Source organism: Kogia breviceps, chromosome 1 (genome assembly GCF_026419965.1).
Source record: "Kogia breviceps isolate mKogBre1 chromosome 1, mKogBre1 haplotype 1, whole genome shotgun sequence".
Lineage (NCBI taxonomy): Eukaryota > Metazoa > Chordata > Mammalia > Artiodactyla > Physeteridae > Kogia > Kogia breviceps.
The window spans coordinates 85,181,497-85,192,902 of NC_081310.1; the positions used below are offsets into that span (position 1 = coordinate 85,181,497).

The 11,406-nt window shown below is 48.2% G+C and overlaps 2 protein-coding genes across 3 annotated transcripts; both read left to right on the forward strand.

The window, feature by feature from the left end:
- Positions 1-47: 47 nt before the first annotated feature.
- HAX1 (HCLS1 associated protein X-1) lies at positions 48-2,702 on the forward strand. Of its 2 annotated transcripts, none has more exons than XM_059072382.2 (7): positions 48-219; positions 745-1,001; positions 1,168-1,355; positions 1,790-1,841; positions 1,965-2,071; positions 2,200-2,290; positions 2,438-2,702. In XM_059072382.2, the coding sequence occupies exons 1-7, from the start codon at positions 167-169 to the stop codon at positions 2,521-2,523; spliced, it is 834 nt and encodes a 277-aa protein (XP_058928365.1). In that variant the 5' UTR covers positions 48-166; the 3' UTR covers positions 2,524-2,702. The 2 variants fall into 2 exon arrangements, with proteins under 2 accessions (XP_058928365.1, XP_066893087.1); XM_067036986.1 differs by having other exon boundaries at positions 68-433.
- Positions 2,703-8,703: 6,001 nt separating this feature from the next.
- On the forward strand, positions 8,704-11,360 carry AQP10 (aquaporin 10). Its single transcript, XM_059038689.1, is given in 8 exon segments — positions 8,704-8,781; positions 8,783-8,809; positions 9,195-9,321; positions 9,878-10,018; positions 10,126-10,244; positions 10,482-10,699; positions 11,175-11,191; positions 11,194-11,360. Coding segments are annotated over 8 exon segments (894 nt in total).
- The last annotated feature ends 46 nt before the right edge of the window (positions 11,361-11,406 follow it).

The window sequence follows — 11,406 nt, forward strand, 5'->3', positions numbered from 1 at the left end:
CGTCCGCCCTGCCCCCCACCCAGTCCGGCTTACGGTCGTTTTACGACAGTGTCCGATCGCAGGCTTGCTTTCCGGTAGCGTGGTCTGACCCTTCGCTCAATTTTCGACAGCGTAGCTCTGGCTGCCCCCAGCTGTGGGGTTGGAAGGTTCGAGTCCCACTGCGGGAATGAGCCTCTTTGACCTCTTTCGGGGCTTTTTCGGCTTTTCTGGACCTCGGAGGTGAGAGTGGGTCCGGGCCAGAGAAGGCGGGGCGGGATCCTCTGAGGGGAGCTTGACCCTTGACACCCTATTTTTGGAAAAACATCCTTTTCCCCACTCCTTGAACTCCTGCGGAGAGAACGGAAGTCAACATTGAGCACTCACCCCGCGACAGTAACCAGGGCGGTTGTTAAGAGGAGAGGAAACAGCCGCTTAAACCGTTCTCCAGTCTGGGGTAATGCTACAGGGGCGCGGGTGGGGAAGACAATAGGGCTCTGGGTAAGAGAACAATGAGCAAGTGAGCAGGACCTTGGGAGAGAAGGAAGGGGCTGGGGAACAGTGAAGAAAAGCCGAGCGGAAGCGTTTTGGGGAGCCGCGAGGTGAGGACTGACTTTGATAAAAACAAAACAAACCCGATGGCCAGTCCTCTTAACCCTCAAATCAGCTTCCTAGATCGCAACTCTTGTCTCACTTTGTCATCCATTAGCTGATTTTATGGTTTAAGTAGTGCTGAAATCTTGGTGGCCGATCTGCCTCCACCCCTAGCCACAGAGATCCCTTTTTCGGAGGGATGACTCGCGATGAAGATGAAGATGATGAGGAAGAAGAAGGAGCCACATGGGGCCGTGGGAGCTCGAGGTTTGAGGGGCCCCAGCCCCCCGAGGAATTTGGCTTCGGCTTCAGCTTCAGCCCAGGAGGAGGGATGCGTTTCCACGATAACTTCGGCTTTGATGACCTAGTACGGGATTTCAATAACATCTTCAGCGAGATGGGGGCCTGGACCTTGCCTTCCCGCCCTCCTGGTGTGTGGCTGCCCCGGGGGAGAACCTGTGGTTTCTGCTGGGTCGGTGGGTGAAAAAAGGAACCTGCAGAGAGTAGTTGGGGGTTGGGAAGTTTGAGAAAACGGATGATTTCAAGGAGATTTAAAAGAGTCCAAGTCCCCAGCATCCACCTGCCACCTTTCTGCAGAACTTCCAAGTCCTGAGTCAGAGACACCTGGTGAGAGACGGCAGGAAGGACAGACGCTTCGGGACTTAATGCTTAAGTATCCAGATAGTCACCAGCCTAGGCTCTTTCATGGGGCCTTGGAGAGTGATGCAAGAACTGAATCCTCCAAACCAGCACCAGGCTGGGGCTCCCAGAGACCTTTTCATAGGGTGAGTACATCTGGGCCTGAAGTGGGAGCCTGTGGAGAAAACTGACTGCAAAGATTGGAAATCTTGGGTTGGACTCCTAGGCCCACCACTTGGTGTATTTATCTGTTTTCTGTATTATGCTTCTTGTAGGATTTTCTTTGGGGGGAAATGTGAGTTCTGCTTTTTGTTTAAAAAAAATTGCTGGTCTAAATGATTCTTGGACAAAGCAGACTTCTTAAGGGTGGACAGAAAAGTATCAGTTGAGGAATGCTTTTTGGTAGAGGGATACATAAAACAGGTAGGAAGGAGGAAGGTGTAAGTAAATAAAGCTATCCTGGCTGGGATTATTTCTCCTGAGGAAAAGTAGTTTTGGAACTTGGAAATAGTTTGGGTTCTGTGACCCCGTCAAATTTGATTGAAAGGTGTCATTTGACCTACTTTGGCTTCTTCTGCAGTTTGATGATACGTGGCCTGTGACCCCCCATTCTAGAGCCAGAGAGGACAATGGTGAGTTTGGAGGGAAAGGACATTTACCAGCCCTTTGTTCTCCCTCCCTGAAATTTCTTCCTGCCACACTTGTTCCCTTCTTTCCATTGGACTCTTTCTTCTTTCCTCTCTCTGCCCTTCTAGATCTTGATACCCAGGTTTCCGAGGAGGGCCTTGGCCCAGTTCTGCAGCCCCAGCCCAAATCCTATTTCAAGAGCGTCTCTGTGACTAAGATCACTAAGCCAGATGGGGTGAGTTGGGAGAGACGGGTAAAGGGAACTATGGTCAGAGAATGTTCTGGAAAGGGAAACCTATGTAAAGAAATCAGTTAACTCACCTTTAGTGATGTTAGGGATACGGTGGGGGCTTCTCCTTGTAGACAGTAGAGGAGCGCCGGACTGTGGTGGACAGTGAGGGCCGGAAAGAGACCACAGTAACTCATCAAGAAGCAGTTGGCTCTCCGAGGGATGGTAAGTAAAGAGTATGAATCAAAGGGATCCATTTCTTAATTCCTTGGGAAAGGGAAACCCTTAACTCCCCTACCCTTTAATATTATTCCTCTCTTTTGCCCGTCTAGTCTCTTTCACATAGCCTCTGTGTATCACTTTCTTCCTTAGGTCCAGAGTCACCAACACCTCCATCCCTGGATGATGCCTTTTCCATCCTGGATTTGTTCCTAGGACGTTGGTTCCGGTCCCGGTAGCCTTGTTAACCCTCAGAGGACTTTAGGTTCTTTCTGCCTCTCACCCTTTGCTCACCAGCAATGGGCTTAGTTCTCCTTCTGCCACCTCAGCACCTTGGGTGTGTGGAACAGTGAATTGGGGGTATGTCAGTATGTCACTCACCCAGACTGACCAATAAAATATTTATGTTAATTCCTTAGTCTTGGCTTTGTCATGGCTGTTCCACTTTCTCACACTATCCAGGGCTTCCCAAATTAACTTGGCCCACAAAAAATTATTTAATTTTTTGCTTTACTTCCAAAACCTGATTTTGATAAGTAAGGTTCAGGTACTTCTAGAAGGTGATTTTCCTTATGAAGAGATAAGATAAGTAGTGATATTTCCAGAGAAATTTCTACATGGGGATGCATTAGATTAAAAACAAAGGAAGTATGTGTATAAATGTAGAGGAAAAACTGCTTCCCTAGGTGTGGGAGCACTATGATTGGGTAGTTCATGAGATAATTTGATGAAGTACATGGGCAAATATTTCTTCCTTTACTGGCTGTTTTTATTTTTTGTATGTATTAGGGAAAATATAACTAGCAAAACGTTATTGGTCTCTTCAACAAGTGGTACTGGGAAAGCTGGACAGCCACATGTAAAACAAGTAGATTAGAACATTCCCTCATACCAGATAGAAAAACTCAAGATGTAAATGTAGGGACTTCCCTGGTGGTGCAGTGGTTAATAATCTGCCTGCCAGGGCTTCCCTGGTGGTGCAGTGGTTGAGCGTCTGCCTGCTGATGCAGGGTACATGGGTTTGTGCCCCAGTCCAGGAGGATCCCACATGCCACAGAGCGGCTGGGCCCGTGAGCCATGGCCGCTGAGCCTGCGCGTCCGGAACCAGTGCTCCACAACGGGAGAGACCACAACAGTGAGAGCCCCGCGTACTGCAAAACAAAACAAAACAAAACAAAACAAACAAACAACAAAAAAAGAATGCCTGCCAGTGCAGGGGACATGGGTTTGATCCCTGGTCCGGGAAGATCCCACATGCCGTGGAGCAACTAAGCCCGTGCCCACAACTACTGAGCCTGTGCTCTAGAGCCCGTGAGCCACAACTACTGAGCCCACATGCTGCAACTACTGAAACCCACGCACCTAGAGCCTGTGCTCTGCAGCAAGAGAAGCCACCACAATGAGAAGCCCACGCACTGCAGTGAAGAGTAGTCCCCGCTTGCTGCAACTAGAGAAACCCCGCACACAGCAATGAAGACCCAACACAATAAAAAAAAAAAAAAAATTTCAGGGACTTGCCACGTGGCACAGTGGTTAAGAATCTGCCTGCCAATGCAGGGGACATGGGTTTGATCACTGGTCTGGGAAGATCCCACATGCCGTGGAGCAACTAAGCCCGTGAGCCACAACTACTGAAACCCGCATACCCCAACCAATGAAGCCCACGTGCCCTAGTGCCCATGCTCTGCAACAAGAGAAGCCACTGCAATGAGAAGCTGCACACCTCAACAAAGTAGCCCCCGCTCACCGCAGCTAGAGAAAGCCTGCACACAGCAAAGAAGACCCAACGCAGCCAAAATATACATAAATCAATTTTTAAAAGTTATTAATGTGGATCCCATATTAATGGATCAAGTACTCTATAAGTCCTTATAGAGTGATATTAGCTGAGACCCTATGGGCAGGAAAGGCAAACTTATACTCAGAGTATGTGTCAGTCCCAGTCAAAAGTGATGGGGAATCTAGTGTCCTTAACTTGTCCCTAAGTGTCTGCTTCCTCTCCTTGAGAGATAGCACTGTATTAGGGACTTAGTGTTGGTATTTGTTAATGGCAGATTGCACGTTGGCCACAGCAGTGGTTAACTGAGCCGTGGTGAGTAGGAGCTCACACTGTTGGGCCTGTGTATAGCCTCTATCCTACCACCAGTTACTCTCCTCAGTGTATTCATTGTTCGGGAGTGGGTGGCTGATGACAGGCAGTGGCTAAGTCATTCTTCCTGCTTGGTTGTTCAGTGCATCTGTGATGGATGCTTTCTGGTGGGCATTAACGTGTAATACAAAGACCTTTACACTTCAAGACTACTCCCATAGGTCCATCTTCAGACTTTCTCGTCCCTGATCTTCCACTCTTTGTCTTTTCAAGCCCCTGACCAAACAACCAGGCCAGTTGTGACTGTATGTTCTTACCCTCTCTTTCCACGCAAAGTGGATGACCAGATGTACTGTCCAAATCTCTGTCCCCTGGGAGGATTTCCCCTCACCACTGTCTTTCAAGGCCACTCCTGATTTGTTGCAATGCAGCAGCAGTCAATTTTTGGCTTTTACCCACAAACCATGCCAATTCATGTCTGAACCAAGCTTATTCCTTCTCTGATCCCTCTTCACAAGGGATCCCTGTCATGAACTGAATGTCTGTGCCCCCCGCTACCCAATTCATATGTTGAAACCTAATCCCCAGTGTGATGGTATTTGGAGGTGGGGCCTTTGGGAAGTGATTAGGTCATGAAGGCAGAGCCCTCATGAATCAGATTAGTGCCCTTATAGAAGAGACCCCAGAGAGCTTCCCTGCTCCTTCTGCCATGAGGACACAGTGAGAAGACAGCTGTCTATGAACCAGGAAATGGGCCCTCACCAGACCCCGAATCTGCTGGCACCTTGATCTTAGAATTAGCAGCTTATAGAGCTGTGAGAGATCAATTTCTGTTGTTTATAAGCCACCCAGTCTATGGTATTTTGTTATAGCAGCCTGAATGGACTAAGACAATCCTCAATAGGGTCATGTGAGTTGAGGGAGAGATGCCTGGTAAATGACATGAGTCTGGGCCACTTACTTTTCAGCTGGCTTGTGCCCTCTGACCCTGCTTATGCCTGAACCCAAAGAAGTCACTTCCATTTTACAGTGTGTTCTAGCTGGGCCCACTCTTCCTAATGACATGGAGAATCAGGCAGAGCCCAGCTTGTGATGGGAAGTTCTGGCTACTTGGTCATTTGATGAATTATAATCAGATGCTCTGTCTCTATTGTAGCCCAGTAGCACTGTAAGAGCTGCTTTTCAAAAGGTATGTATATCTCTTCTGCAGATGGCATGGCTTTGCTCCAGGGCCCTGTGGGTCTACATTATGATTCTCCTATTAGAGCTTGCCAAACCACACACAGTATCTTTTCCTACTACAGATACTCTAGTCTCACTGGGTCTGCTGGGTCACATGTCTGCAGAGGCCTTTTCTGCTTTGGCCCCACTCGAAGCTGACAGCCTTCAAGTCAGAGTTGTATTCTCAAATGTGAAATACATAGCTCCTAAATCCTAAGTAGATTGGTGATGTGTTTTTTTCTCAGTGGTGGAAGGTAGGAGATGCAATAATCAGTCCTTTACTTCAGATTGGATATCTAGCATGTCCCAGACCACTGGACCTCTCAAAACTTTACCAAGGTGGCAGTTTCCTGAATCTTTATAGGATTGTTTCCCACCTTCTGAATACATGTTATCTTTCCAGGTGCTCCAATATACTTCCATTTCTTCCTCTTCTTATCTGGTTAGCATGATGTTATATATAGAGCTGACCCTTGAACAACGCAGAGGTTAGGGCCTCTGGCCATCTGCCCAGTCAAATATCCAAGTACAGGGACTTCCCTGGAGGTCCAGTGGTTAAGACTTCGTCTTAACCACTAGAGGGGGTGTGGGTTCGATCCCTAGTCAGGGAGCTAAGATCCCACATACCTCGCAGACAAAAAAAAAAAAAAAAAAAAAAAAAATCAAAGTATAACTTTACAGTTAGCCCTCTGTATATGTGGTTCTGCATCTTCTCATTCAACCAACTGTAGATCGTGTAGTACTGTAATACATATTTAATGAAAAAAATCCACATGTAAGTGGACCCAAGGAGTACAAACCTGTGTTGTTTAAGGGTCCATTGTATAGTGGACCAATATGATGTTCTTCAAAATGTCCAGATAGGCAAGCTCCCTTCAGATTATATTATGACAGAGGACCAGAGAGTTAACATAGTCCTGGGGTAAGACCGTAAGTGTATATCTCTAGACCTCCCACGTGGATGAAATTCCTTGTGATCCTCCTTTCTGATCTGGTTGGGATGCAAAATAACATCTTCACCAGATTAATGGCTACATACTACCAACCAGAGGCTGTATTAAACTGCTCTATAAAGTTACCATTTGGGACACAACAATTGCAATTGGAGTTACTATTTGAATAATTTTACCATAGACCACTGCCATCTGCCATGATCTATCCGGTTTTTGTAGGAGCCAAACTGGTGGTATGAAAGGGGCCACCTCTCTTATGTTCTTTACATCTTTGAGGGTGGCACTAATCTCTTCCATTTACCCTAGGATATGGTATTGTTTTTATGTATTATCTTGGTGTGGAGTAGTCTCAACCCTCTAATTGGCCTTCATCACTTACTCCACAGGTCAAGAAACCAATATGGGTGTTCTGCAACTTCAAAGAATGTCCATTTCAATTATATGTTGGGGTATCAAGGAAGTGACCACCTGGTGGATCCTTGGTCTCAGTGAATATCCTGTGAACCAGACCTGAGCCCAGGACTCCATTTATTATCTGGACCCCATATGCTCCTACTCTAACAAGGGGTCATGGTACAGCTTTGGGTTGTCAGCTGTCAATGTCAGTTCAGATCCTTTGTCCCAAAATCCTCAAAATGTCTTGAGTATTCTCCCTTTTTTCAATAATGGTCATCAATGTAAATGACTTGTTTAGGCATTTTTACTTTTCTTAGTGTGAGCTATCATTTTCCCCAAGCCTCCTAGAAGTGTATTCACCCCACATCCCAGGGATCTTGCCAGGATTTAAATCCTAAATCCCAGGAGAGTGTTCCTTTATCAATAAGTTCTTCCACATCTAACTTTATGTTCCACTTCCTTTGATCCAGCACTCTCGGCATCCAGTTCTATGTATAACACTACCAAACTCCCCTTGGTCTTTGAATCCCTGCATCAACCATTCATTGATGTGGATCCTATAGGAGGACACGTGACCTTGGCTGAAGCAGTTTCCTGCCACAACAGTCACTGCCATGAGGGAAGCAGCTGAGTGCTATCAGCATCTGTTATTCCCAGCAGCTGGGGAGTGGGTGCATTAGCCCTGAAAAGGGGACCTGGGTGGAGCACTATAATATCCGCTAAAGCCAGTAAAGAAGTATTATTTCACAGAGATGTGCCCAGGATTGTGCTAGAGCCCCCAGGGTTATATAGCCCAGCTCTCAAGAACCTCATAAACTATATCAATATTTTAAAAATATGCATATTGTCTGTTTCCACCTACTAGAGCATCAGCTCTAGGAGGGCAGGAGCTATGTTTTGTTTACCACTGTTTCCCCAGGGTCTAGAGCTTGATTCATAGTTGAATGAATCTTAATTAGAGGCTTGAGATATGAAGACGCAGGAAGTGGCTGTCTTAAGCAGAATAAGAGTGGCAAGCATCCAGAGAAGGGGAGGTGGAGCTCAGCGTGGGTATGAAGCCCTCATCTGGAGCCATGGCAAGAGACACAAAGACAGAGCACTCTCTAGTCAAGGTGAGACTGCATCAAAGTACAAGCATTCCTTATGTGGGTTTTATTCCTGCAGCCTGTGGTCTTCAGCCCAGTCTCTCTGGAGGCATATTGAATTTCCCAAGCATCCAAATGGTTTGGGGAAAGACTTCACGTTCCACATGAGAGGCATTGTGGAATATCAGAGGGAGAGTCAGAAGACCTGCATTTGAATTCAAACTTAGCTATTAACTAGCTGTGTGGCCTGGGGAATTCTAAGGCTCTCTCAGTATCCTTATCCACAGAGCAGGAGCAATAGTACTATACTACTTTCCACAGCTGCCTTGAGGACCAAGAGAACTAATGTACATGAAGCAGGCTACTCCTCCCAGTTTGTCAGCATAAGGGGAGGCTCCTCCTGGGAGGACTGTGGATGAGAGACAGAGGAGACAGAGGCTGGGCAAGCTCCAGGCTCTAGTTGTGCACAGAGTCTGCCCATAGACCTTTTTCTGTTATCTCTATCCTCCCTAGCTTCCACTCGTGCACAGACAGACATTAGCTGCTATTCAGTGACTGAGATAATTGGTTTTAAAGTCTTTTCCTTATCTTTGCCCCTGACAGGCAGAAGCTGTGTAGCAGCAGTGCACCTATGCAGACAGAGGGAGTGGTAACCAGAGATAAGGTGTCCCCACCATGGCCTACGCTCAGTCCCTGGCCCAAGTCAAGGACCAGCTTCAGATCCATAGCCTCCTGGCCCAGCAGTGCCTGGCCAGAGTTTCTGGGTGTGTTTGTGCTCACAGTAGGCCGGGTAATTGGGGGAAGGAAAGAGGGGAGGTGGGCAAAAGTTTCTGGCTCCTCCTAGCATCCTTATCTCTTCCTCCTGGTATCCCGCTTCAACTCTCCATCATTTCTCTTCTTCCCCGCTCTTGTCCCTTTTATTCCTCCCCTACTCCCTCATTTTTATGCCTGTCCCTTTCCATCTCTTATCCTCCTCCCCTTTCTTTACTCTTCCTCCGCTTCTCCCATTTTTTTCCCCTTCCCTCTTTCTGCTTTTTCTTGCTGATCTCTCAAGTCCATTCATCTCTCTTGGCCACTCCCCTCACCTTCCCAGTCTCTCTCTCCTGTTGGTCCACCAGGCTCCTTATTCTTGGTTCCCTCTTCCTCATCTTCCTTCTCTCTACCAGCTCCTCATACAGGGGACTTTGGCCCAGGCTGTCACCAGTGGAGAAACCAAAGGCAACTTCTTCACCATGTTTCTGGCTAGCTCTCTGGGTGTTAGGCTAGCCATCTACATCAGTGGTAATGTCTCAGGTGAGGAGGGTGAGGTCTGGTCATCAGACGGGGTAGGATGTGTACTTGAGTGTGGTAATGGTGAAAAGGCAGATTCTTTGGCGACTCAAAGACATTATCTCCTTGAGCTTGACCAGTGCACTGGACTGAGATATGCCTTTGGCCCAGTCCAGTCCCTTCCCTTTCTGTATCTTGCCATCCCCCTTCTTCACATTAATCCTCTACTCACATAGATGGGGATCTATGGCAAAGCATCAAGGGTAAGTGCTCTTCTCTTCTGTCCCCCACCTAAGCCCTCAGGGGGTCATCTTTGCTCAGGACCTCACCTGCTTGTCCCCCAGGCACACATTGCATCAGGTGCTGTAGTGGAAAGAGTAGACAGACCCAGTTTCAAACTTGGCTTCACTGTGTGACCTTGACAAGTTACTTAACCTCCTTGAGCCTCAACTTCCTAATCTATATGATGGGAAGGGTAACATTTGTCTCAAGAGTTGTGGGGAGGAGTAGCAGTGTTACCTGGTGACAGTGCCTGGCAGTGACACAATGGATATTGGTTTTCTTTTCTTGATCCTTGAAGGGGCCCACCTGAATCCAGCCTTCTCCCTGGTCATGTGCCTCCTGGGATGCCTCCCCTGGGCCAAGTTTCCCATTTACGCCTTGGTGCAGTTGCTATCTGCTTTCTGTGCCTCTGGAGCATAGGTGTATGCTCTCTATCACGGTTAACAGAGAGAACAGGGGTGGGGACACCTGTGTGTGGGCAAGGGTGCCTTAGAGCAGTTTTGAATGAGCAAAGATGGAAATCCTGGCTGTCGCCCTACCCTGCAGATGCCCTACAGAACTATACAGGTGGGAACCTGACAGTGACTGGTCCCAAGGAGACAGCCTCCATCTTTGTCACCCACCCTGCCCCCTATCTGTCCCTGAGCAATGGCTTCCTTGATCAGGTAGGTATGAGGGGGTGATTTGGGAAAGCCACAACCTTTGCCCTTATCCCCGGGACCTTGGCCTATTGTTCAGGTGGGATGTGGGGTTGCATTTATGTTTGTACCTCACCTTCCCCAGCTGCCTGTGTTAGACAAAGTCAGATGATGTGGGGTGGTAGCCTGGAGTGCTTGGGTGAGATAGGACAGATGGAGCACCTGACAGCTGATGGGAGCCCCTCTGCCTCTGTCCACTCCAAGGTTTTGGGCACCTGGATGCTGATTGTGGGGATCTTAGCCATCCTGGACACACGGAACAAGGGAGCGCCTGCGGGTGTGGAGCCTGTGGTAGTGGGGTTGCTGATCCTGGCCATCAGGCTATCCATGGGTGCCAGCTGTGGGTTCCCAATCAACCCTGCTTGGGACCTCGACCCACGGCTTTTCACCTATGTGGCTGGCTGGAGCCCTGAAGTCTTCAGGTGAGAGATGGCCTCGCCTGATGCTGTCCTTCCACTCATCCCTCTGCTAAAGGCTCTAACCCTTGGTCCCCAGATCTTCCTTTTAAATAGTTCTCTTGGCCTCTTAGGACAGTGAACCTCCTCTAAGCCCAAGTTCTCCCTTTCTCTATTGTCCTCTGCCTCCCCCTCCACTCTTTTCATTGAAACAGTGACATTTAAAGGTTGTGTTCTTGGGCACATCACATTACCTGTTTGGACTTTAGTAATCTCATCAACAAAACACAGATATTCAGATAATTCCCTAAGGCAAGAGGTTGGACCAAGCTCTCCTGGGGTCTCCTCCTTAAGTGCTATGCTTTGGTGCCAAGACACCTTCTTTCTGGTGTCTATCACCCCAGGAACTGCTTTAGGGATTTCTCTTACTACTACCGCCAGTCCTTCAGAGGGAAGGCTAAGAGACTCACCCTGATATCGCCCTTCTGATCTTCTCTTGTAGCGCTGGCAATGGCTGGTGGTAGGCCCTCTAGGGAGGGCCACATTTAGCACAGCCAGACACCAGCGGCTGGTGGCTCTGCACCATCCTGAGCACTCAGAGCCAGCTCAGGATCTAGAGTGTGCCCAACCTGAAGCCTCAGACTCGGAAAGTCCTCCCGCAACTCAGGTGCAGGAGAGTAAGCTGTGATTCTGACATGACGGTCCTCACCTCCCTCATGGACATTGAAGAGGGC